The sequence below is a fragment of the Somniosus microcephalus genome, chromosome 18, assembly GCF_052327205.1.
Source record: "Somniosus microcephalus isolate GS21.2 chromosome 18, FLI_Smic_1.0, whole genome shotgun sequence".
Lineage (NCBI taxonomy): Eukaryota > Metazoa > Chordata > Chondrichthyes > Squaliformes > Somniosidae > Somniosus > Somniosus microcephalus.
In genome coordinates this window covers 32,539,450-32,567,127 of record NC_141004.1, presented here as the reverse complement: position 1 = coordinate 32,567,127, position 27,678 = coordinate 32,539,450, and the positions used below count along the sequence as shown (strand labels likewise).

The following is a 27,678-nucleotide window of genomic DNA, read 5'->3' as shown; positions in this document are numbered from 1 at the left end:
GTTCTTCCTCACAGTTTGCCATACCCTTTAATTTGGTATGATCACCAACTTAAAAATCATTCTCTTGCTCCTATGTTCAAATATATTTATATTATAATGGAAAACAAAACGAAAGAAAGAGTCTCAACACAGCCTCCTGGGGCACACCACTATCCACAATCTGAAAACTAGCCATTTACCCCATTCTCTGCTTTCTGTCTCTTTGCCATCTCCCGACATTCCCTTTAATACGATGTCTCTTCATTTCCACAAGAGGATTCTGATATAGCTTCCTTAAAAAATGTCTTCCGAAAACCAATACAATCAACAATGACCTTACTTCATTCTCTTCTTCTACACTCTATGGTTTCCTTGAAGTATTCAATTAAATTGGTCAAGCACATCACACCATTTACAAACCCATCTGTGAATCCCATTCTAGAGTAAAAAAAGGCAAAGTTCAAATACTTTGAGGTTGAAAAGAAAACTGAACAATTGTTGGTATATCCCAACAGGATCATGACAGAGGCAGTTTAAGGGACTGCCTAGTAGTCCCCGGATTTCCAACATAAAATTTCATTTGTGTTGTTTGACTTGGTGCTCTTTTTGTTAAATGCAGTTCTGTGTAGCACAGCTGATACAAACCCATTTCATTCAGAAGTACAAAATGATGATTACATCACTAAATAATGACAAAATCAGTTTAATACATTTCTACTGATTCTGTTGAAACGTCATCGACCTGAAATGTTGGCCTGAATTTTTCCAGCGCTCAGGGGGCGGGTTTGGAGGCGGGACATCCGGCAAAATCGCAAAGATTGACAGCGGGTTTCTGACCCGCTGTCAAGCCGCCTCCGAACAATCTTCCCAAGTGTCGGGTCCCCGATTTGCACATGGACCCAACACCTAGCATCAGAAAGAAGATTATAGCCACTTAATTGCTTGTTAACAGGTTGTTAACAGGCTTTTTCCAATTTTGACACTTCTACTGCGGGCTTCCCAACATCGGGACACCACGCCAGTTAAATGTGGCGTGTTGTGAGTCTGCTGTAATGTTTCTGCATTGATGACAGCTGCAGAAGTGGTGTGAAGGATCCAATGGTGCACTGGTGAGTTTCAGAGGTAAGAAAATGTTGGGAAATTCATTTTTAATGTATTCAGGGGGAAAAATTGGGTTGCTTTGCGCCTCCCGTTAGCGCCCTAAGAGGGCACAAAGCAACTAGCACCCTGGCGCGGCGCCGCCCGCGCCTCCCGCAAAATTCAGCAAGAGGTTAGCGGTGATGCTAACTAGTAGAGCCCCGTGGCGCTGCGCCGCCGGCGATGATGTCATTGCCATGCGCAGCGCCCCACTAGCACCCCGGCCGCGATCTTCGGGAGCGCCTCCTGACTTACCGCTGGACGCTATGTCCGACAAGGTCGGGGGGCCTACCTGCGGCCGGGGAGGCGCAATTTAAAGGCGAGGTGTGGGGCGGCCTGCCTGCACTCCCATCCCCGGCCTCCTGAAGGAGTGCTGGCTGCGCTCCAAGAGCCCGGCACTTCTCAAGTGCCAGGCTCTTTTGCTGGCACTCCTGATCCCCGGGGGCCCAGCTGGGCCCTGGGTCGCGTTGCGCAAGGCCCCTCCCCTTTAAGAAGGGGAGGAAGCCCTGCAATGCCACGGCATGACGTGCCACTGTGCGTGGCGCAGTGGCATGTAGCGCCGCGATATTGACTCGCAGCGCCCTAAGAGGGACGCTTCCCTCTTGGGGTGCAACCACTCAATTTCCAGCGCAGGGGCGCTAATTTTTCCAGGGCGCTAAAAGTAGCGTCCCAGCGAAGTTAGTGCCCCAGTTCAATTTTTAGCCCTTAGACTTTTCTGTAGGTAACAAGTTTTGAATTGTATGTGTAGTCCCATCTCATTGGGGAACCACTCTCACCAGTGGCAGATCGCTTCTGTAACCTCACCTGCAGCTGTCATCTGTTCTAGCCTAAGGATGGAGTCACTGGAGAGCCTGGGTGCAAGAGCTCAGCTGTGAACAGTGATTGTCAGTGTTTGCAGCACCTCAATGCTGTCAAACACTGAAAAATCAACTGTCAAAAAAAATTGTGCGTGGTCCCTTTAAGAAAACCGGCAGAAGACGTGTCATCAAATGACGTCATCTGACACTGGCCTCCTCTTAATTGGCCGGCAAATGACATAAAATTACGTCTGTGGGCCGGATGTAGAATCCGGGAGGCAGCTGACCCGCTCCCAAGGTGCCTCGAAGCATAAAATCGCTGCCATTAACTCTGTTTCTCTCTCCACTGATGCTGCCTGAGTGCTTCCAGCATTTTCTGTTTTCATTTCAGATTCTCAGCATCCGCAGTATTTTGCTTTCTGTATACATTTCTGCTATCTGTACTGTGAGTGGCATAACTTCTGGTTAATAAGTCAGACTTCCATGCACATTTTTATGTTTTATGAATGCAGGGCAGTAAATTACACCAGTGAAACACATAGAAATAGTGAGATATCAAACAAGCAGTAATACCCTTGTACCAATGACTCTTTTAGCTATTTTGATGGAGGTATTTTTAATGGGTTAACTCTTTTATTAAAACAGTGGTAAAGGAAATTTCTGACGAGCATGTTAAGCATTTGTACAATATTATCACCAACAGAAATTGCTATGCTATTGGGATTTATTGTAAAAATGGCAGCCCGAAAAGGGAGATACCACTTACATCGAAACGATGGTGAGAGAGGAGGAGCTGTGGAGGAGCAAAGGGATCTAGCTGTCCATGTACACAAATCACTAAAAGCTAATGCACAGGTACAAAAAGTAATCAAAAAGGCTAATGGAATTGTTGCACTTATCTCAAGGGGGTTGGAATATAAAAGTGAGGAAATGATGCTTCAGTTGTACGGAGCCTTAGTCAGGCTGCATCTGGAGGACTGCGTTCAGTTCTGGGCACCGAACCTCAGGAAAGATATATTGGCCTTGGAGGAGGTGCAGCGCAGGTTTACCAGAATGATACCAGGGCTGAAAGGGCTAAATTATGAGGACAGGTTGCATAACCTTGGCTTGAATTCCCTCAAGTTTAGATGGTTGAGGGATGATCTAAGCGAGGTCTTTAAAATGATAAAAGGAATTCGAGGGGGTAGATAGGTAGAAACTCTGGCGGGGGAATCCAAAATAAGAGAGCATAATTTTAAAATTAGAGCTAGGCCACTTAGGAATGAAATAAGGAAGCAATTTTTCACAGAAAAGATAGTGGAAATCTGGAACGCTCTTCCTCAAAAGACTGTGGATGTTGGGTCAATTGAAATTTGAAAAAGACTGAGAGTTATAGATTTTTGTTAGGTAAGGGTATCCGGGGTAATGAAGCTAAGGCGGGTAAATGGAACTGAGGGAATGGTGGAACAGGCTCGAGGGGCTGAATGGCCTCCTCCTGTTCCTACGAGACCTCGTCCACATTTATTTTTAGGAAAAAAATAAGTACAATAAATAGCTGAGGAACTGGATGGTGCCCAGAATTAGCACACCGTTCTTTCACCTGTGACTTGATAATGGCGATAAAATAATGATCAAGTGCGCAATGATACTGTAAAATATGAACAACACTCAGAAAATGTGGTCCTTGAAATGAACAGCAATTTCATTTATGTTTCATTTTCAAATTATGAATAATGGTTCAGCTGCATCTGTGAAGCTCACTGTTAGTTCCAGATTTAAAGCACCATAATGAATACTTGCTCTTCATATGTGCACGAGGCACACTTAAGTGAGTAGCATGATAAGTCATAAGAGTGTGTCATTACTTATGTTCAACAGTCAGCCTTACAGGCCCAATATAAGCAGTTGATGAGTGTGCTCGTTACCTAAAGTGTGCACATTGAACTATACTTTTTTCCCCATATGCTCTAGAATTTGATTGTTGTTGAACGTTATGAGGAATCCTAGAAAAGACTTCAAATTATGATACTCCTTACCTCCCTCGGTCTTCCCAATCTCATACAACCTACAGAGCTGGTGTAACCTAACCTCTACCTTTTAATTTATTGCATCTTCTCTCATACTCCCTACAACCATAGTGAACAAAATGATAAGGTGTATTTATCTGGATATATACCAAGATTCAGGGAACTCCATAATACTCTTGATTATCAGTATACTGCAGCCATTATTTTGGTCTCAAAAGACTATATTAAATCCCCAATATCCTCAGCTTTAATAAAGCCTTGAGCCTTCCAGACATTACTATATATGTGTACATTGTACAGCAAGACAAAAAGAGGCTCCAGCCAATGACTGAATAGCCTCAGTACAAATATTCTAAATAATACACAAAATGTTCAGATTAAGCCTTTTTAATAAAAGCTCTTGCACATCTGCAGATAGTACCAATGCCTACTGAATAGTTCACATAAAATCCATTATGCTATTTCAGTAATGGAGCACCCTTAAGGGATACTTTTAAAACAGCCTTGGAGCAATTAAAGCTAATCTCTTAGAATTAAATATCTGAGAGTTATGGCTATACTCAGCCCACAAAACTACATTTCAAACATGTTTCCCATCGTAGATGAACAGAGCCTTGGCTCAGAAACAAGGCATCGGTGGCACCAATCATATTTCTTGTGACACCAGCTCCTCTACTCCTCAACAAATCATTAAACCTGGCATGAGTAGTACAAGATGTCAATTGGAATAATTGGCAGCATCGCCACTCTGCGTAAAAAAAATTGGGAATATCCCTATATTGAATGAGTTTGAGCAGTCTTCATAATCAATTTGGTATATATTGTTAAATTATTTTTCATACATTGTGTTATATATATCATACATGTAAATTTTAGTTATGTTTTCCAGGTAAAGTGACACGCATCATATGCCCAACATCATAGCATTACTTATAGAATCATAGGCCCTGATTTTCTGCCAGCCGTCAGGCGGCTTTTCAGGCGGCCGGGGGTCAAAAATCGCCGAAAAAGCTGGTTGCGACCCCCCCTGCCTGTTTCCCCGCCCCGTCCGACTTTCGGACCGCCGTTTCTCTGTGACCCGCTTCAGTCCCGCCCGCCGCTGGCGGGACTGGCCGTCGGAACACTAATGAGCAATTATTACTTTGTTTAAGTCGATTTTCAGGGGCCGTTGCGATTTTGGGGCTTTCCCCACGTCAAACACGCCTGCGGGGAACCCCGCTGATGAAACCTGGCGTGAAGCTTGCCGGCTTGCTTGCTGTCAGCTGCAGGTCATTCGAAAAAGCAGCGATTTAAAGGGACAGCACTTGTATGTTGAGGGACCTTGTTGCTGCAGGCTTGGGGCTACTTCTTCAAGGCTTTGGCACAGCTGTGGAAGGTTGGAGCCTCACAAACTTCTCCAATGTGATCTCCTGGGAAGCCCCTCTCGCCACCCTCACTCAGCGTTTCCTCAGCGGAGGCATCTATGAGAAGCATGGGACGCCTTTTTTTCCTTCCCTTCTTGCCATAAGAGGATCTCCAGCAGCAGAGGCAGCAGCAGCAGAACCAGGAACAGCAGGATGAGCACCAGGAGCACCAGGCTGCTGCTCACTCACCTGAAGCTGCACAGGCCAGAAGGGGCCAGCGCTTGGAAGTGGCTTGAGAGCACCCTGCTGCGCTTTAGGGGGCCATGGGGACCCGTTTCTGCGCTGGCAGTCCTACTCAGAAGGACTTCCATGAAGATCTGGTTTCTCTGTTCAATAGATGGCCAACGCTCTTCAAGAGATGTCATTCTCTTATGAGCACTCACCATGTTTTCCGTACCCTGGCGAGTTATCTCCTCCATGGAGGTTGCCAACCTTTCCATGGTGATGCGTTCATGCGCCAATGACTCCACAAAGGCTCTGTTCATCGTTGCTATGGACTCCTCCATTCACTCCACACTCGCAGCGACCCTGGAGACCAAACCTGCCAGAGACTCCTGCATCTGTGCATGGAGATCCATCACCTCTTCTCTTGCGGATGAACCCAGAGGCAGAGGGTCGGACATGCGACGCAGCTGAGCTGAGCTGGCAGAGTCCTGCACCCTCTGACGAGGACTCTCCACTGCTGTCCCTGTCTCCAGAATCTGCTGAGGCTCACTTGTGAGCTGTGAAACACCAGGTGACAACACTACTCTATGTCCCGAAGGTCCCCCCGAGGTGTGAGTGTCTGCGCTGGTGCTGGGTGCGCTTACTTCTGCTGACGCTGCGCCCTCAGAGGTTGGAGCTTCCTCTGAGGAGTCTGGCTGCACAGCCTCTTCCTCCTCCACAGTGAGGACGGGGGCTCTGGATGGTACTGTGGGGGAGTAAAGGAAGGAGTTAGAGATGTGATGCCAAGGTGACAGCACTTTCGAGTTGACATCTGCTGACACCTGCATCCATGCAGCCTTGGTCTCAGTGGGAGGCTTCTTCCTGCCTGACCTAGGGAAGAGGACCTCCCTGTGGGCCCTAACCCCATCCAATAATGCCTGCAGTGAAGCTTCATCGAATTTGGAGGCAGCTCGGGTCTGACACTGGCCACAGCTGCTGCAGGCTCCTCTGCCATCCTGTATGGTTCATTTGGAAGCCTTCAGAGGATGCGGTGCTTGCTATGGACCTTGAAAGCACCACAAATGATGACGTCATACTGTGGGGCTTTCTGACTAGAAATGGACAATTAGCAAGGCTGCCCACATGCTGGGAATTAATTGGCCACTTGAGGGAAAATTGCGTGGAGCTGGCTGACATTTTTTTGTGTGTCAGAACCCCACATTCGGGGGAATCCGACCATTTCCCACACAAGCCACAAAGTCGGGCCCATAGAATAGTACAGCACCGAAGGCTGCCATTCAGCCCATAAAGTTTTCACCCTCTCCTTTGAAGAGTAATCCAGTTAGTCCCACTCCCCCACTCTCTCCCATATCTCTGAAATGTTTGCTCCTTCTAGTATTTATCCAATTCCCTTTTGAAGGCTACTATTGAATCTGTATCCAGCACCCTATCAGGCAGTGCATTCCAAATCCCAACCACTCGTTGCGTAAAAAAGTTTTCCCTCATGTCGCCTCTGGTTCTTTTGCCAATCACCTTAAATCTGTGCCTTCCGATTATCGACCCTTCAGCCACTGCAAACAGTTTCTCCTTAATTACTCTATCTAAACCCTTCATGATTTTAAACACCTCTATTAAATCTCTTAGCCTTCTCTGTTCTAAGAAGAACAACTCCAGCTTCTCCAGTCTCTCCACATAACTGTAATCTCTCATTCCTGGAACCATTCTAGTAAGTCTCTTCTGTACCTTTTCCAAAGCCTTCCCGTTCTTCCTAAAGAATGGTGTACAGAATTGGACACAATACTCCAGCTGGGGCGGAACTAGTGTTTTATATAGATTTAGCATAACTTCCTGGCTCTTGTACGCTATGCCTCTATTTATAAAGGCCAGGATCCCATATGCTTTATTAAAGGTTCCCCTTGTCCTCACCTTTCACCCCACCAGCCTCCACATTCAACGGATCATCCTCTACCATTTCTGCCACCTCCAACGTGATCCCACCACCAAACGCATCTTCCCCTCATCTCCCCTTTCAGCTTTCCGAAGGGACTGCTCCCTCCGTAACACCCTGGTCCACTCCGCAATCACCCCCAACAGCCCCTCCCCTCTCCATGGCACCTTCCCATGCAAGCACAGGAGATGCAACACCTGCCCTTTTACCTCCTCCCTTCCCACTGTCCAGTGCCCCAAACACCCTCTCCAGGTGAAACAGTGATTTACTTGTACTTCTTGCAATTTAGTATACTGTATTCGCTGCTCACGATGCGGTCTCCTCTACATTGGGGAGACCAAATGCAGATTGGGTGACCGCTTTGCGGAACACCTCCGTTCAGTCTGTAAGGGTGACCCCGAGCTTTCGGTCGCTTGTCACTTTAATTCTCCCCTCCACTCCCACTCTGACCTCTCTGTCCTCGGCCTCTTACACTGTTCCAATGAAGCTCAACGTAAGCTCGAGGAACAGCACCTCATCTTTCGATTAGGCATTATACAGCCTTGCGGACTCAACATTGAGTTCAACAATTTCAGACTATAACCCCCCCATTTTTTCAGGCGGCAGCTGTTGATGATTCTGCCATCCCCATTTGCAACATTTTATCTCTTCTGAGTTCTATCCTAGCACAGACTGTCCCTTTAATTCCTTCCCGCCCTCCTCCACCCCCTTTCTTTGCCTCTGCACCTGCTTAAAACTCCAACTTTTACCAGTTCTGATGAAGGGTCCCAGACCTGAAACGTTAACTATGTTTCTCTCTCCACGGATGCTGCCTGGCCTGCTGAGTGTTTCCAGCATTTTCTGTTGTTGTTTCAGATTTCCAGCATCTGCAGTATTTTGCTATCGCTTTATTAACTGCATTGTTAACCTGTCCTGCCACCTTCAATGATTTGTGCACAAACACCCCCAGGTCTCTCTCTTCTTGCATTCCCTTTAAAATTGTACCATTTAGCATGTATTGTCTCTCCTCATTCTTCCTACCAAAACGTATCACACTTTGTATCATCTCACTGCATTGAATTTCATCTACCGATTCCACCAGCCTGCCCATGTCCTCTTGACGTCTATTACTATCTTTGTCACAGTTTACAGTACTTCCAAATTTCGTGTCATCTGCAAATTTCAAAATTGTGCCCTGTACCCCCAAGTCCAAGTTATTAATGTACAGTATATCAAAAACAACAGTGGCCCGAGTACTGAACCTTGGGGAACTCTACTGTATACCTCCTTCCAGTCTGAAAAACATCCATTCACCACAACTCTCTGTTTTCTATCCCTAGCCAATTTTGTATCCATGCTGCTACTGCCCCTTTTATCCCATGGGCTTCAATTTTTCTAACAAGCTTAATATATGGTACTTTATCAAATGCCTTTTGAAAGTCCACATACACAACATCAACTGCACTACCCTCATTCTTTTCCCTCATCAAAAAACTCAATAAAGTTAGTGAAACACGATTTACCCTTAACAAATCCATGCTGGCTCTCCTTCATTAGTCCATTCTTGTCCAAGTGGCTGTTAATTTTCTCCTGGATTACTGTTTGTAAAAGCTTCCCCACCAACGACGTTAAACTGACTGGCCTGCAATTGCCAGGTTTATCCTCCTCTCCTTCTTTGAACAAGGGAGTAACATTTGCAATCTTCCAGACCGTTAGCACCACCCCTGTATCTAAGGAGGATTGGAAGATTGTGGCCAGCACCTCCGCAATTTCTACCCTTATTTCCCTCAGCAACCTAGGATGCATCCCATCCGGACCAAGTGACTTTAAGTACCACCAGCCTCTGTGGTACATTTCCTTTATCTATTTTTATCTCATCCAGTATCCCAGAAACCTCCTTGTTTACCATAGCTTTGGCAAAGTCCCCTTCCTTGGTAAGCACCGATGCAAAGTACTCATTTAGTACCTCAGCCAAGCACCACACCGCCAAGCACCACAGCGCCAAGCACCACAGCGCCAAGCACCACACCGCCAAGCACCACACCGCCAAGCACCACACCGCCAAGCACCACACCGCCAAGCACCACACCGCCAAGCACCACACCGCCAAGCACCACACCGCCAAGCACCACACCGTCAAGCACCACACCGTCAAGCACCACACCGTCAAGCACCACACCGTCACGCACCACACCGTCACGCACCACACCGTCAAGCACCACACCGTCAAGCACCACACCGTCAAGCACCACACCGTCAAGCACCACAGCTCCAAGCACCACAGCGCCAAGCACCACAGCGCCAAGCACCACACCGCCAAGCACCACACCGCCAAGCACCAAAGCATCAAGCACCACACCGCCAAGCACCAAAGCATCAAGCACCACAGCATCAAGCACCACCACCAAACATAATACGTCACAACAAACATTCGGATTCATTTTGATAACAAGTTATCAATCCTCCTACAGTCAACAAGACTCTTGTGGGAAATCGCTATCTCCCACCTGAAAATTGCAATCTCTCATGTCTGTGCACTGTGCTGATATTTTCTGACCTATCCCTTGCTTCTTCTCACACCAGGAAAAGAAATCACTTTGGAGGTGGAACTACCCCTGCGGTCACAGCGATTGCAACTCGTTTAAACTATAGGGTCTAAAATTTTAATAGAAGGCCTTTCCTATTGCCTTTGAATGTTGGGATAGCTCTGCCTGCATTGCGGTCTCTTGTTTTCCCTTGCTCTCCAGCTAGTGAAACCACTTTACAAATCCCACAGCTAAATGGACTGCATGAAGAGGAAGAAAAATAAAACAGAGAACAAGAGAAAAACAGCGAAAAGAGGTTAAGAAATAGGAGAAAATAATACATTAATGGTATTAGCTCTCCCCTGAGGCCCATGTGACAGTTTGCCATTTTTAGTCAGGTTTATATTTCCAGAGTGAATTGGTGCCTCAGGTAAACTGACTGAAAATCTTGTGTGAGTAAAGAACTTTGACAGTCCCGACAAAAGACGATGCCTTAAGAGAACACTTTCAAAAAATATAATCTTGTAAATGCTTTCGATAACTGTATTCTGTGCTTCATCCTACCCATTACAGAACAAGAAGGGTTCTCAATATGAGCTTTTATTACTGGCTAGAATGTGAAACATTGAGAGATACTTGAAACAAAATGAAACGTGCTCAGTATCAACTCGCCTGGCATCTTTCTTCCTCCCTACCTCCTTCTGCAGAATCTGTGGGGGAATTTTCCCAGCCCAGGGGAGGTGGGTATGGAGGCGGGACTGCCAGGAAAATGGCAGAAACCAACAACGCCTCCGTGCCATCTTCCCGGGAGGCGGGTCCCCGAGTCGCGCAGGGATCCGTCTCCTTGAGGCGGGTAAGTTAACAGGCAGTTTGTAATGTATATACCTTTAAGGGGGGAACTACTTTTTACAGCTCATGTATACTGTAGTACCGGCAGTGACCACACCTGTATATAGCACTGACTAGTAATCTGTACAGTCAGTTCCACTGTGAGCCACGTTGAGTAAACACCTGTTGTACCGTTTCTCCTGCAGTCTGTGTCTTATTATACACGGACGCAACATTGGCGATGAGGCAAGTTCGAACCTACCTGCAACTCTGCATCACCTCCCGGGGATTCGTTCCTGGAGATCAGTGGATTGGAGGTCAAGGCCAGAGACACTGGCGTCAACCACGGGCAACCGCCCAGTCATCCAGCAGAGACTCGAGAATTGCGGGGAAGGCTGTCGAGAGCCAGGCTTGGCTTTCCAGTCGAGGTGGTCCAGCGAAACGGGCTGGCAACAGGTAGTGCACAGACCCTTCCCGGAGAGCGGCGGGCTAGAGCCCGACCGAGCGGCACAGCAAAGGGCCGAGCAGCGTCGACGGGGGAGAGAGAGGGCAGAGCGCACAGGGCACAGCCAGTGTTCAGGGGCCGAGCAGCGTCGAAGAGAGGGAGAGAGAGATGCGCAGAAACCCGCGAGGCACCGGAGTACTTTGTGCATTGAGTGCTGCTGGAGTTTTGCTAAGTGGGAGAGTTCGGATAAGTGGGAGGTGAGGGTGTGTTTTTTGCTCTGTTTTATTCCCCACTCCCAGGCTTAGACAGCACTGCGGAGGCGGAGCAGCGAGACGAGTCAACCAAACAGGCTCCACAGACAGTATTCAAGGAGGAGGTTGGTGATCAGCTGGTTGGTTGGTTTTCTTCCTTCTCTTCTCTTTCATACCTTTAAGTTGGTAAGTCCTATTGAATAGTGGTGTGATATTATCATATATATCCGGGCAGGGTCTTCATAACTAATAATAAGAAATTTAATTAATTATATAGAATGGAGCAGGTGATGTGTTACTGTTGCGAGATGTGGGAGCCGGTGAACCCCATTGAGGCTAACGGTGATTACATCTGCGACAAGTGTTTGCTGCTAGAGGAACTCAAGTTCCATGTTATGGAGCTTGAGACCGAGCTTCGGACACTGCGACACATCAGGGAGGGGGAGAAGTTCCTGGACTCTATGTTTCAGGAGATGGTCACACCTATGAAGTTAATTACTGCAGATGTAGTCCGTGGTCAGGGACAGGACGGTGTGACTACGAGTGAGGAAGGTACAGGGATCCAGGATGTAGTGTTGAAGGAGACGCAGCCCTTGTTCTTGTCCAGCAGGATCGAGGTTCTTACTCCCTGTGAGGGCGGGAGCGGGGACTGCAGGGAGGATGAGCAACCTGGCCACAGCACCGTGGTACAGGGGGCCATTCAAGTGGAGGGAGTAAAAAGAAATGTTGTAGTGGTAGGGGATAGTATCATTAGGGGGATAGATAGGGTTCTCTGCAGTCAAGAGCGGGAGTCCCGAAGGCTGTGTTGCCTGCCTGGTGCCAGGGTTAAGGACATCTCTTCTGGGCTGGAAAGAAACTTGCAGTGGGAGGGGGAGGATCCAGTTGTCGTGGTCCATGTTGGTACAAACGACGTAGATAGGACAAGGAAGACGGTTCTGTTAAAGGAGTATGAGCAGCTAGGGGTCAAATTAAAAAACAGAACCTCAAGGGTAATAATCTCTGGGTTATTACCTGAGCCACGAGCGAATTTGGCTAGGATAAATAAAATTAAAGAGTTAAATGCGTGGCTCAAAGACTGGTGTGGGAGAAATGGGTTTTGCTTCTTGGGACACTGGCACCAGTACTGGGACAGGAGGGAGCTGTTCTGTTGGGACGGACTCCACTTGGCCAGTGCTGGGACTAGAGTCCTGGCGAATCATATAACTAGGGCTGTAGAGAGGGCTTTAAACTAATTAGTGGGGGGGAGGTTTCTAGAGAGCAAATAATAGAAATGACAACAGAGAAGGTCATAGACTTAGGTAGCAGTGGGGGAATTAAAAAACAGAATGTGTCAGGAAGGGACAGAAGGTATGGAATAAAAAGTAAAGTACTAAAAAGGGAAAAAACAGGAACTAAGTGTTACAAAACATATTTGAAAGTTCTTTATCTGAATGCACGTAGCATTCGTAACAAAATGAATGAGTTAACGGCACAAATAATGACATATGGGTATGATCTTGTGGCCATTACAGAAACATGGCTGCAGGGTGACCATGACTGGGAATTAAACATACCAGGTTATTTAACAATCAGGAAGGACAGGCAGGAAGGGAGAGGAGGTGGGGTGGCTATGTTAATAAAGGAAGGAATCACTATAATACAGAGAAATGATATTGGGTCAAAGGAGCAGGATAGTGAAACAGTTTGGGTGGAGGTAAGGAATAATAAGGGGAAAAAACACTAGTGGGTGTAGTCTATAGGCCTCCGAACAGTTGCAACTCTGTTGGACGGAGTATTAATCAGGAAATAGTTGAGGCTTGTAATAAGGGAACAGCTATAATTATGGGGGATTTTAATTATCATATTAACTGGACAAATCAAATTGGGCAGAGCAGCCTTGAGGAAGAGTTCATTGAGTGTATTAGGGATGGGTTTCTTGAGCAGTATGTAACTGAACCGACCAGGGGGCAAGCAACCTTAGATTTGGTCCTGTGTAATGAGACAGGATTAATTAAAAATGTCCTAGTAAAGGATCCCCTTGGAATGAGTGACCATAACATGGTTGAGTTCCATATTCAATTAGAGGGTGAGAAGGTTGGATCTCAAACAAGCGTGCTGAGCTTGAATAAAGGAGACTATGAAGGTATGAGAGCGGAATTAATTAGAGTGGACTGGGAAAATAGATTAAAGGGTAAGACGGTACATGACCAGTGGTGTACATTTAAGGAGTTATTTTACAACTTCCAAAAAAAATATATTCCACTGAGGAAAAAAGGGTGTAAAAGAAAAGATAGCCATCCGTGGCTAAGTAAAGTAATTAAGGATAGTATCCGACTAAAAACAAGGGCATATAAGGTAGCCAAATCTAGTGGGAGGATGGAAGATTGGGAAGTCTTTAAAAGACAGCAAAAAATAACAAAAAGATTGATTAAGAAAGGGAAGATAGATTATGAAAGTAAATTAGCAAAAAATATAAAAACAGACAGTAAAAGTTTCTATAGTTATATAAAAAGAAAAAGGGTGGCTAAAGTAAATGTTGGTCCCTTAGAGGATGAGACCGGGAAATTAATGGTGGGAAACATGGAGATGGCAAAAACACTGAACAATTATTTTGTATCAGTCTTTACAGTAGAGGACACTAAGAATATCCCAACACTGGACAAACAGGGGGCTCTAGGGGGGGAGGAACTAAATACGATTAAAATCACTAAGGAAGTGGTACTTGGTAAAATAATGGGACTCAAGGCGGATAAATCCCCTGGACCTGATGGCTTGCATCCCAGGGTCTTGAGGGAAGTAGCGGTAGGGATTGTGGATGCATTGGTAATAATTTTCCAAAACTCACTGGACTCAGCAAAGGTCCCGGCAGATTGGAAAACTGCTAATGTAACACCCTTATTTAAAAAGGGTAGTAGGCAGAAGGCTGGAAACTATAGACCTGTTAGCCTAACATCTGTGGTTGGTAAAATGTTAGAGTCCATTATTAAGGAGACAGTAACGGGACATTTGGATAAACATAATTTAATAGGGCAAACTCAGCATGGTTTCATGAAGGGGAAGTCATGTTTAACAAATTTGCTTGAGTTTTTTGAGGAAGTAACATACAGGGTGGATAAAGGGGAACCAGTGGACGTAGTGTATTTAGACTTCCAAAAGGCATTTGACAAGGTGCCACACAAAAGATTATTGCTCAAGATAAAAAATCACGGGATTGGGGGTAATATTCTGGCGTGGGTGGAGGATTGGCTCTCTAACAGAAAGCAGAGAGTTGGGATAAATGGTTCGTTCTCAGATTGGCAACCAGTAACTAGTGGTGTTCCGCAGGGGTCAGTGCTGGGTCCCCAACTCTTTACAATCTATATTAACGATTTGGAGGAGGGGACCGAGTGTAACATATCAAAGTTTGCAGATGATACAAAGATGGGAGGGAAAGTAGTGAGTGAGGAGGACATAAAAAACCTGCAAAGGGACATAGACAGGCTAAGTAAGTGGGCAGAGATTTGGCAGATGGAATACAATACTGGAAAGTGTGAGGTTATGCACTTTGGCAGGAAAAATCATAGAGCAAGTTACTATCTTAATGGCAAGAAACTGGAAAGTACTGTAGTACAAAGGGATCTGGGGGTCCTGGTGCACGAAACTCAAAAAGTTAGTATGCAGGTGCAGCAAGTGATTAAGAAGGCCAATGGAATGTTGGCTTTTATTGCTAGGGGGTTGGAATATAAAAACAGGGAGGTATTGCTGCAGTTGTACAAGGTATTGGTGAGGCCGCACCTGGAATACTGCATACAGTTTTGGTGTCCATACTTAAGAAAAGACATACTTGCTCTCGAGTCAGTACAAAGAAGGTTCACTCGGTTAATCCCGGGGATGAGGGGGTGGTCATATGAGGAGAGGTTGAGTAGATTGGGACTCTACTCATTGGAGTTCAGAAGAATGAGAGGCGATCTTATTGAAACATATAAGATTGTGAAGGGGCTTGATCGGGTGGATGCGGTGAGGATGTTCCCAATGATGGGTGAAACTAGAACTAGGGGGCATAATCTTAAAATAAGGGGCTGCTCATTCAAAACTGAGATGAGGAGAAACTTCTTCACTCAGAGGGTGGTAGGTTTGTGGAATTTGCTGCCCCAGAAAGCTGTGGAAGCTACATCATTAAATAAATTTAAAACAGAAATAGATAGTTTCCTAGAAGTAAAGGGAATAAAGGGTTACGGGGAGCGGGCAGGAAATTGGACATGAGTCTGGGTTCGGAATGGTCATGGCCCTGTGGGTAGTGGAGCGGGCCCAGGGGCCGTGTAGCCTTGTTCTGCTCCTACTGTGTTCTAATTCTGTTAGATTTCAGGAGATGGTTTTATTCCTGTTCCTGGCTGGGGTGGAGATCGCCTTTACAGAAGGTAAGTACTGTAGAAAATATAGGGACAGAGTGATCTCCTGGAAGAATTTCGATCGCCTAGATGGGTCGGAGAGGAATTTCCCAGATTTTTTTCTCCCAAATTGGCCATTGGGTCTTTATCTGGTTTTTCGCCTCTCCCGGGAGATCACATGGGTTCGGGTGGATGCAGAGTGATAGAAGATTTGAGGTTAGGATCAGATCAGCCATGATCTTATTGAATGGTGGAGCAGGCTCGAGGGGCCGATTGGCCTACTCCTGCTCCTATTTCTTATGTTCTTATGTTCTTATGTTCATTGCCATGAGGACCGCCGAGAGCGGCGTTGGCAGCAGCGCAGGAGAAGCGCGCGAAACCTACAGGGTGCCGCCATTGCCACGAGAACCGCCGGGAGCGGCATTGGCAGCAGTGGGGGAGGAAGGAAAGCGCGGGAGACGCCATTTTAAACCATTGGGAGACGCCATTTTAAACCACACCCAAAATGCCGAAGAGTGGCAGTATCACCGCATTTGACAATGAAGTCGAAGATTGGACTACATATGTCGAACGAATAGAGGTGTACTGCAAGGCAAATGAGGTGTCAGATGACAAGAAAGCGTCGGTATTGTTAAATTTAATGGGTGCAAAGACGTATGGTTTATTACAAAATCTAGTAAACCCAACGAAGCCAATGGAAAAGAGTTTTGAAGACATAGTAACGATACTACAGGGACATTTAAACCCCACACCGCTGCTGATAGCAGAAAGATTCCAGTTTCACAAACGGAACCAGCATAAGGATGAAAGCAATGCTGATTATTTAACAGAACTGCGCAAACTATCGAAACACTGCCAGTTTGGAGCGGGACTGGCAGATACCTTAAGGGACAAGTTTGTGTGTGGGCTTCAAAGTGAAGGAACCCAGAAACGGCTTTTATCTGAAAAGGACCTTACGCTGAAAAAGGCTTTCAGCATTGCGGTATCATATGAAGCAGCAGCACGGGGCGCTGCAGAGATACAACAGAGACTGCAAGAATATGGCACAAACGAAATGTCATATGGAACAGAGAAGTGCTATCGCTGCGGCAGAACAACACACGACCAGAATGATTGCTGGTTCAAAGACAAAGTGTGCAGACAGTGTGGAAAAGTAGGACACATAGCACGAGTCTGCAGGTCGGGAAAGAAAACCAGCAATAAGAAACCTACCAAAGAAAAGTACAAGAAGGTACATAAGATGACGGAGAATAGTTCAGACGAACAAAAGAGTGATAACGACTCCGAAAGCAGGGAACTGAGTTGTCTGAAACTACATAATGTGATCACAATGGAGGATCACTGAACCATTTGGGTCACTCTCAAGATAGCAGGAGTCCAGGTAAAGATGGAATTGGACACAGGATCAGCCCTAACAGTCATAAACCGATGGGACTACGAGCGGCTATTCTCACACATACCCTTGAGAGACACAAAAATTATTTTGAAGACGTACACGGGGCAAAAAGTCTACCCCAAAGGAAAAATAAGGGTGACCGTTATATATAACGGTAAGGAAACACCAAAACTAGACCTGTATGTATTGCAAGATGGAGGACCACCATAACTGGGACGTGAATGGATCCGGAAAATACAACTGGATTGGCATTCCATACAGGCACTGACTGTGGCTGACAAAAAGGATGGTGACGTCACACCTGGGCGACTGTCAAAGATCCTAACTGACGTGAAAGAAGTGTTCCAGCAAGGACTCGGAACACTAAAAGGCATGACAGCGACGATTAAAATTGAAGAAAACGCAAGCCCAAAATTTTTTTAAGGCCAGACCGCCCAGCCATCGAAGCAGAGCTGGAGAGTCTGGAACGTTCAGGTGTACTTTCCAAGGTAGACTGGAGCGAGTGGGCTACACCCATCATCCCTGTGATGAAAAAGTCGTTGAGCAGCATGCCTGGGGAACCAAGGAAGGTTCGCATCTGTGGGGACTTTAAGGTAACAGTGAACCCGGTCCTTCACACTGTACAATATCCACTTCCGCGGATTGAAGATATTTTCGCCTCGCTATCTGGAGGGAAACACTTCACTAAGATTGATCTGGCCCAGGCGTATCTGCAAATGGAGGTAGAAGAAGCATCAAAAAAATACCTCACAATCAACACCCATAAAGGTCTCTACCAATACAACCGGCTGGTATTCGGGGTAGCATCAGCTCCAGCTATTTGGCAGAGGGCAATGGAACAAGTCCTGCAAGGGATCCCAGGAACCCAGTGTTATTTGGACGACATCCTGGTCACGGGCGAAAATTACAGTGATCACCTTGCCAACCTGGAGCAGGTGCTCACTAGATTGCAGGAATATGGGCTCCAAACTAACTGCCCCAAATGCGAGTTTTTTAGAAAACAGATCTCGTATTGTGGCCACGTTATCGATAAAGAGGGGTTACATAAGTCCCCAGAGAAGATTGAGGCAGTAGTCAAGGCTCCAGCACCAGAAAATGTGTCACAACTGAGGTCGTTCCTCGGGCTGGTAAACTACTACCATAAGTTCTTGCCAAATTTGTCTACAATACTACACCCACTGAACACCCTACTGCAAACTGGGGTGTCATGGAAGTGGAGTGACGAATGTAGACGAGCTTTCCAGAAGAGCAAAACACTAATCACATCGAAAGAGGTATTGGCCCATTACAACCCAGCATTACCAATTCGGTTGGCATGTGATGCGTCACCCTACGGCATTGGAGCGGTGCTGTCGCACAAATTCTCGGACGGCTCAGAGAGGCCAATAGCCTTTGCGTCACGATCACTAACCTCAGCCGAGCGTAACTACGCCCAGATTGACAGGGAGGCCCTCAGCCAAGTGTGGGGAGTGAAAAAGTTCAATCACTATCTGCACAGGCAGAAATTCACCTTGCTGACTGATCACCAGCCTCTTGTCTCCATTTTTAATCCGAAGAAGGGCGTTCCGGTGATGACTGCGCAACGACTACAAAGATGGTCACTTTTTCTAGGGGCGCACCACTATGAGATTGAATATAAGGGCACGAAACAGCATGGAAATGCTGATGGGCTATCACGCCTGCCACTGCCTACTGCGGAGGAAGCACCAGCAGTGGATCCTGTTGAAATATTCCATTCGACTACAGTTGAATACCTACCGGTAACTAACGCTTGTATCGAAAAGGAAACCCGAAATGACCCGACACTGTCTCGGGTATATGATTTGACGGTGAAGGGATGGCCAGCACATGGCTACTCACTGTTGCCAGCATTCTCGACAAGGAGAGAACAGCTGTCAGTGTGCCGGGGGACCTTGATGTGTGGATCCCGAGTGGTAATTCCACCCAAGTTAAGGGATAGAGTGCTCAATGAGCTTCATGAGGGTCATCTGGGAGGGGTAAAAATGAAAAGCCTAGCCAGGGCTTATGTGTGGTGGCCGGGAATCGATAAACAAATCGAGGACCTGACCAAGAGCTGCTCAGGATGCCAGAAAGTCCAAAATGCACCACCACAGGCCCCTCTACACCCATGGGAATGGCCCTCATCTCCATGGCAATGGGTGCATATTGATTTTGCTGGTCCATTCATGGACTCAATGTTTTTAATAGCCGTGGATGCGCACTTGAAATGGCCTGAGGTCATCAAAATGTCCTCCACCACCACGGAGAAAACTATTGCAGTCCTACAGACCATTTTTGCCAGGAATGGCTTGCCAGAACAGATTTGCTCCGACAACGGACCACAGTTTGTGTCCGAAGAGTTCCGGAGGTTCTTGAAAAAGAATGGGGTAAGGCATTACACATCCACCCCGTATCATCCAGCCACAAATGGATTGGCTGAGATGTTCGTACAAACCTTTAAGAAGGCAATAAAGGCTATGTACAATGACAACATTCCGCTGCAGCACAAGGTGGACAATTTCCTGTTCGCCTACCGGAATGCGACACATGCAGTCACCAACCAGGCCCCAGCCATGATGTTCTTTAACCGAAGGTTAAGATCTCGCCTGGATTTGCTCAGACCAAACGTACGAAGAGATGTTGACAGTAAGCAATTCCAGCACATCCATGAGAAGCCAACAAGGAGCTTCAATGTAGGGCAACCAGTCTTGGCCCGCGACTACCGAACAGAAAAATGGCAGCCGGGAACGATATGCACACGGCAGGGCCCACTAATGTACACAGTGGACGTTGGGGAGAGCATCGTGAGACGCCATGCTGACCAGATCCTAGAGTCACAGGAACAAGTCAACCCCATGCCTCGCCCATACATACCTGGTGATGAACCTGACGTACAGGTCGCATCTACCCCAGAAACAGTAGCATCGGAAGCTGATGAACCAACTGACGACAGGGGGCCAGAATCGCCTCTGCACCAAGAGCAAGACACTCGGGAAAGGTGCTATCCAGAAAGGATCAGGAAGCCTCCCCAAAGACTGAATATATAAATAGACTATTTTCAGTTAATGTTGCATGTTAAAAGTGTTAATTGTAATTAGTTTGATATTTAATTGTTAAATGAGTGTTATGGTACTGTTAATCTAAAAGGGGAGGAATTGTAATGTATATACCTTTAAGGGGGTACTACTTTTTTCAGCTCATGTATACTGTAGTATCGGCAGTGACCACACCTGTATATAGCACTGAGTAGTAATCTGTACAGTCAGTTCCACTGTGAGCCACGTTGAGTAAACACCTGTTGTACCGTTTCTCCTGCAGTCTGTGTCTTATTATACACGGACGCAACACAGTTAAGAGGCTTTTCCCCATTTTACGCCTGTAATTGTGGGCTTCCCGATGGCTGCGAACCTCGCCAGGGTCAGCGAGGCGAGCAGTGGGTCTGCGGGGGTGAGAGGGATCGAAAAGTGCCTTTTCAGCTAAAGGTGCCGTTGGTAGTGTTTATGTTTGTTCATTATTTTTCTCCTCTCCTGTCAGCACGAATTCATGCTAAGGTAAGGTCAGCAGCTGCCTTCGTGACCAATCTTGACCTAGACACAGAGGTCTAGAAAATTTGCGTGTGCCCATAAACGGGCATACATGCCCATGTCTGAATGGATAGGCCTGAGGTGCACGCAATATTGGGCCTCGGGCCTCATTATCCTCAAGCTGGCGGGCTGCACAAACAGCACTGAGGGAAAAAACTCTGTTGATCGCAAGCGGCCAAATTTCTGCTACAAACAATATTTTCGTTTCTTACATTTTTTTTTAAGTCCCAGAATGATTGAACCAAAGAGAATGTAAAATGTAGTCCGGTCTTTCGGACCCTGTCGTAAGTAATACAACCATTCTACCTCCAGTATGTTGTCACTTAAAAGAGGGACACCTAATGGGTGTTGTTAGCCACCTTTCACATATGCACGTTGTCCCACTGAATGGTGATCAGGAGTCTGCCCACTGCCTTCAGCCATGGGTGCCAAGACTAATTCTGATGGTCGAGCTAATTCAGCACAGACTTGGGATTGACCTGATGACCATTCTGCTCGGTATGGCTAACTTCCACACTGGACCGTGTGACATGAATCTTGTCATTCATATGGAAATGACTTATGAAATAATACTGGGCGGCTTGCTGGTGGCACTGTCCAGGGAGAGTATAAATACTCGGGCATGGACCCAGCTTGCTCAGGACATTCTTTAACAGGAACTAGTGAAGGACACAACTAGATCTCCATGTTGAAAAACAGTTGATTAAAGCTTTGTTTAACGCTTAGACCAAGTGCCTAGTAGTTTTCTTACGTCACCGTGCACGTGCCAACTGAGCTGCCAGGGGGACAGTCGCATGCACTGGGTGAAGCAAGGCTCAGTAACTGGCACACTCTACTTACGTGAGTGAGATGCTGAAGTGAAAGCGCTGCCGCAACCCTTTGAAGGTTATGAATGACTGCGGAGGGAAACTCCGAGTGGTCATCTCACAATACGGCTTCTCATATTCTCCTGGCAGGCAGTCGCACCTGAAACCTCCGACCAGCAGGTTAACACACGTCCCACCATTCCGACAAATTCCAGGAGAACAGCGGCCCGACCGAGAATTCACTTCACAGTAATTACCTGAAGAACAGAGACATTAGGTTAGAGTTCAGCACAGGGATCCGGTTTTAAATACTTGAATGCAGCGTAATAGCAATTAACAGCTCATTGCTAGTATTATCTAACAGGGATAAGAAATTCCAACACGAAGTAGCATTTCCACACAAACAGCAACCTTTCAATTGCTTAATAATAAGAAAAGCAAGATACTGCTGGAAATCGGATATAAAAACAGAAAATGCTGGAAATACTCAGTTGGTCAGGCAGCATCTGTAGAGAGAGAAACAGAGTTAACTTTTCAGGTCGATGGCCTTTCATCAGAACTGGAAAAGGTTAGAGGTGTGCCAGTTTTTAACAAAGTACTGAGGCAGGGAAAGGGGGAGGGGAGGAATGAACAAAAGGGAAGGTCTGTGATAAGGTGAAAGGCAGGAGACATTAAAAGACAAAAGAGACAATGGTGCAAGTCAACAGGAGATGGAAATGGGAGAAGTAAAGAAACAAAAGATGGGTCTAGAGGAGGTGTAAATGGCAGTAGCAGAATCATTCTTACAAAAATGGGAGCAGTGGCTATGATCTGAAATTGTTGAACTCGATGTTGAGTCCGGAAGGCTGTAAAGAGCCTAATCGAAAGATGAGGTGCTGTTCCTCGAGCTTCCGTTGAACTTCATTAGAACAGTGTGAGGCCGAGGACAAAGGGGTCAGAGTGAGAGTGGGTGAAGAATTAAAGTGACAGGTGACCGGAAGCTCAAAAAAGAAAGACAGAAAGACTTGAATTTATATAGCGCCTTTCACAACCTCAGAACGTCCCAAAGAGCTTTACATCCAATGAAGTACTTTTTTTGAAGTGTAATCGCTGTTGTAATGTAGGAAACGCAGCAGCCAATTTACACACAGCAAGCTCCCACAAACAGCAATGTGATAAGGACCAGATAATCTGTTTTTTTGTGATGTGTTGTGATTGAGGGATAAATATTGGCTAGGGCACCATTGATAACTCCCCTGCTCTTCTTTGAAATAGCGCCATGGGATCTTTTACATCCACCTGAAAGCAGACGGGGTCTGGGTTTAACATCTCATGCAAAAGATGGCAACTCCAACACTCCCTCAGCACTGCACTGGAGTGACAGCCTAGATTTTTGTGCTCAAGTCCCTGGAGTGGGACTTGAACCCATAACTTTCTGACTCGGAGAGGTGAGAGTGCTACCCACTGAGCCACTTGCGGACTGAACAGAAGTGTTCCGCAAAGCGATCACCCAATCTGCATTTGGTCTCCCCAAATTGGAGGAGGCCAAGTTGTTTAGCTGTGGCTATTTTAATATCCTGTTTGGTGCTGAAGGAACATAACTGTTATAAAACTTCCTGAGCTTTGAACATCCTTTGACAATACCATTTTCAGACCAGAACATACAGAAACTCTACAGAAACACCTGTATGTTTATGTTTTTAATGTATTCTTATCCCACTAACAAATAAAGCCGTTACTAGCTACTATTAGAAATGCTTATCAGCTCCTCGATAGCTCCGTATGATTACACAGTGAGTAGCTGAAATGAAGAGCTGGAAGTCCTAATTTAATCCCTCATTCTGTGATGCAGTAGTTGATCGCAACTGGAATAGCACTACATTAGATTGATCTGGGTAAAGAAGAGAAAATTGTGAGGGTTCCCACTTCTGATTACAATCCAGAGACAACACCCCACCCCCGCCCCACTCCCAGACCTTCTAATATGTGGATATTGAGTGAGGAATATATGTGATCAGTCTGTTGATTCTGATTCTGCCCTCTTGAGCATCCCTGATTATAATCGCTCAACCAGTGCTGGCCGTGCCTTCTGTTGCCTAGGCCGTAAGCTCTGGAATTCCCTGCCCAAACCTTTCCGCCTCGCTACCTCTCTTTCCTCCTTTAAGACGCTCCTTAAAACCTACCTCTTTGACCAAGCTTTTGGTCACCTGCCCTAATTTCTCCTTATGTGGCTCAGTGTCAATTTTTTGTCTTATAATACTCCTGTGAAGCGCCTTGGGACGTTTTACTACGTTAAAGGCGCTATATAAATACACGTTGTTGTTGTTGTTGCTGAGGATTGGTTTGGATTTGATGATGAGGCCCACTACAGTTAAACAGCCTGCCAAGGCTCACATATGAATAATAGTCAACTGGGTGAGGTAGCAGCAGGAGTGGTCCCTGTAAAATTGTACCCCAGCAAGGAACAAATTGGGGTGAAGTACATCTTGGAAGGGAAACTAAAATCAGAAGGAATGTAAAATGCTCTGCTGACACGATATCGCCTATTTTGCATTAACACCACCCAAGATAAACTTCTAGCCCAGTATGTTTTTAAGGGGGAGGGGACAAAACTAGCAGAAAAAGAGATCTATTAGAGAATGGATTTCATGACACAGAATATGAAGTTAGACTAGTACAAATCCAATTAAGACTTGATTACGTTAATATTTTGTTTCTGAGATTCTTCCACGAGGCCTTTTCAACGAGGAATTTTCCTCTGACTAGCATGGCTAATAACCCCGTGAAGTAATCCAGGGAATACGATTTCTATATCTTGCCAATGAGGAGGATGCTTTGGCGTGGTACTGTTAAACTGAACTAACACACCAAGTAACAAGGACTGGGTAAAGATTTCCTCTTTATAAAATAAACTGTCAGTCAACATGAAGCAATTTTAATAAAACAGCAGGCTTTTATTTTTGAACAATTTCAACACGAATTAATGGATAATTTGAGTTAAGCTGCTTCAAATTAAAAGGAGTAGACATTACATGCAATGAACGCCTTTCCAATGAAACATAGAACGGTTTATTGATTACCAAAATAACGATTAAAAAGCCTTTAGCCGACATAATAATTGTATTTACCATGTGGGAGAGCTAAAAAGCACTGCCAGTTCCGTTGATTCAAGCAACTGGCACACTCTTGATAAATAACAATTAAGTTTGAGGCTAGTCTTCATTTGTTTTATACATTTGGGAAATTAGAGCTGGTCCCTTAGGACATTCTTTGGAATACCAGTAGCAATTCCCACAAACTAGCTTGTACATGAAGAGACTCTACACACCGGATAGATTTTCAGGTATAATAACGTATGCAGAGACCTGGACAAATGTCCAAACAATTCCTTATATTTCTGTATAATTCTCAGATCAAGTGACATTGCAAAAGTGGGCTGGAAATATTGCAATAAATCGCAAGGAGCTTCTGTATTGTGTGGCAGCAGGCGTGACTGGCCAAATTGAGCAGAGTTGTTTAAAAACTCAAAACCACTGGAGCAGGCCCTTCTCCAATATGCACATTACCAGCAACTGAACAATAATTCAAACAAGCTTTAGTATTTACCATCAAAGCTATTCCACACCCCATAAAGCCCGCCCCACCCACAAGTCCCAAGCCACAGAGGAAGGGGCTCTTAACTATTGAATAAATCACATCAAAGAACATGGAGCAACAAAGGTCTCTCAGGTGCAATATTTCACAGACAGTCTCTCTCTGTTGTATCTACTGCAGTAGGAGTTCTTGCAAGCAAATGGCCTAGATTTAGATCATGTTTCGTATTTAGACAGACAGACATGGCGAGTTCCTGCCATCAGTGGGACTATTGGGGGATAGTAGTAGATTGACAAGGGAGGTCTGGAACTATGTCATGCACCCAACATACAACCAGAAAATGCTGCATGGGGAAGAGGTCGCATTACATGTACATTTTAAATGTAATTTGTCAGTGGCTACACCTTGAGAGTTTTACAGGATACAGGGATACAGAAATCACATAAAAGGTTAACATTTTTTTTTAAATGGCAGAAACAAAATGGCATTTCATTTTTTTTTAATTAATTCTTTTTTCTTCTCCCCACCCTCCGCGCCCCCCCACCCCACAACCCGTCACCCAAAGGTAATGGATCGGACAGAGGTACTGCTCCATGGGTGCCTGCGGGCATCCAGTATCTTGCCTAAGTGGCCTTCCTTCAATCATGAGCCTCAACATTTGAGTGGTGACAGGCAATTTGACTGCAGATTGCATCATAGCCAAATCCAATCAGTCCTTATCTGTAGGTGTAGCAAAGTGTCACACTGATTGGTGCCTTGTGCTTTACCCACTGGGGCATCAGGGCACTTTTCATTTTACTAGTGTTTTTTTCCACAAACAGTAATGGACAAATTTTACTTTGAAGGCTTAGTGATTGAGGACCTAACAGTGAGAATACGTTCTAGTTCCGGCACAAAGGATATATTGGCCCGTAATTCCTGACAGGAGGCTTCCTGCGTGCGGACGCCTCCTATCGGAAAAAAATCTACGCACTTACCCGAGGGCTCCCGAGGTCCAGCCATTTCCAATCCTGGGCCTCTCCACAGTCGAAATACACAGGGCCCACGTATCCCAGGGGTGCATGCGGTTCGCAAGCATCCCTGGGATCACGTGGGCCAGGTCAGCCAATGGGAGATGGGAATCTCCCTTCATACTTTTGACAGATAGACCCGTCAAATATATGAATGGAGATCACCCCAAAAAGACACTAAAACATTAAATAAATGTTTTAAAAACCATCACGTTTTTAAAATGAGAAAAAATTAAACAAAAATTTTAATTTTTTGAAAAAAATAATTAAAGTTTTCTACGCTCTAAAAATAAACTTACCTTTTTTTTTTAAAAGTATTTTTAAATTATAAAGGAGTGAAAAACAAATTTTTCTTTACTTTTTCAACTCTTATGCTGGTAAAAGCAGGCCTTACACCTGTTTTTACCAGGCGTAAGATTTTTAAGTGATTTCAGCGGGCGGAGGTTCTGCAGAAAACGGAACTCTCCTCCCGCAGAGGCCCTTCTCCAGGGCAGATGTCCGATCTGTCAAAAGGTCGGAAATGCTGGTTTTCAGCGCATGCGCTTCGCATGCCTGAACCCGGCATTTCCGATGTTATTACGGGTGTGTACACACCCGTAGGCATCGGAAAATACGGGCCATAGCACAGCAAAAGTACTACAGACGGTCAATGGCGATGCCAATTTTTCTCAATAAGTATACTTGCTAGTAAACAGAATAGAATTATAAGATCACCGGTGCATTGAAGCACACAGAGTCAGCCAAAAAAACTAATGTAATCTTCAAACAAACAACCTAAAAGCCATTATATTAGTACACAAGAACAGCCAGGTTAAATAGCTTTTCAAGAACAAAGCCACAATCATGACCGTCCCCAAGCCAAAAGTATTTATTCCAAATATTCCTGGTGAACATTCCCCAAATTCTGGCCATGTCATGAAAGAATTCCTCTTTTTAAAAAAAATTTCATTGTAATTATTAATTCAAACTAACTTGCTCTTGCCTAAGGGCTTTAATTATATAGTCTTATCAATCCTGTCTGCATGAGGCTCTCTCACAATACGGTTTCTTTGTTCAGCGGTTTTATGTCATTTCTTTGATTTAAAATGAAGTTTCAGTACTACAGTTTAAACTGGATTCCCTTTCTTCCTGCAGTCTGTAATGTGTGGTGCATGAAAGGCTCCTTTTCACATTTATAAAACTAATGTCAGTTTTCCAAAGTGTAGCTTTAAGGCATCGCAGATTACTAAAGTCCGAGTAATAATGGTTTGTGGTGTTCATCGTGGCTGCTTCTGGTCACCATAAAAGCTTAACGATGGGTGTAAAAACATTATTTTAATGACTGTTAAACACAGAGTGATACTACTGTTACTGTACAACTAAATCCTTTCAAGCAGTCTCTCCTAATCTTAACAGTCACACAATGGGCCTACACACTGTAAGGCTTTAGTAATATAAACAGTAATGGCTAAATCATTTGATCACATTTGTCCAACAAACGTCACACACCAGCACAAAGTCAATAAATTATTGCTGTCACTA

At 45.4% G+C, this 27,678-nt stretch overlaps 1 protein-coding gene across 4 annotated transcripts in view; it reads right to left on the bottom strand.

The window, feature by feature from the left end:
* LOC147105202 (cadherin EGF LAG seven-pass G-type receptor 2-like) overlaps window positions 1-27,678 on the bottom strand; it is a 361,456-nt gene that overhangs the window by 162,626 nt on the left and 171,152 nt on the right. For all 4 annotated transcript variants that reach the window (XM_086011326.1, XM_086011327.1, XM_086011324.1 and 1 more), the window contains exon 3: window positions 21,609-21,831. In XM_086011326.1, the coding sequence (XP_085867452.1) occupies window positions 21,609-21,831 (223 nt within the window). The remainder of the gene's footprint in view (window positions 1-21,608; window positions 21,832-27,678) is intronic.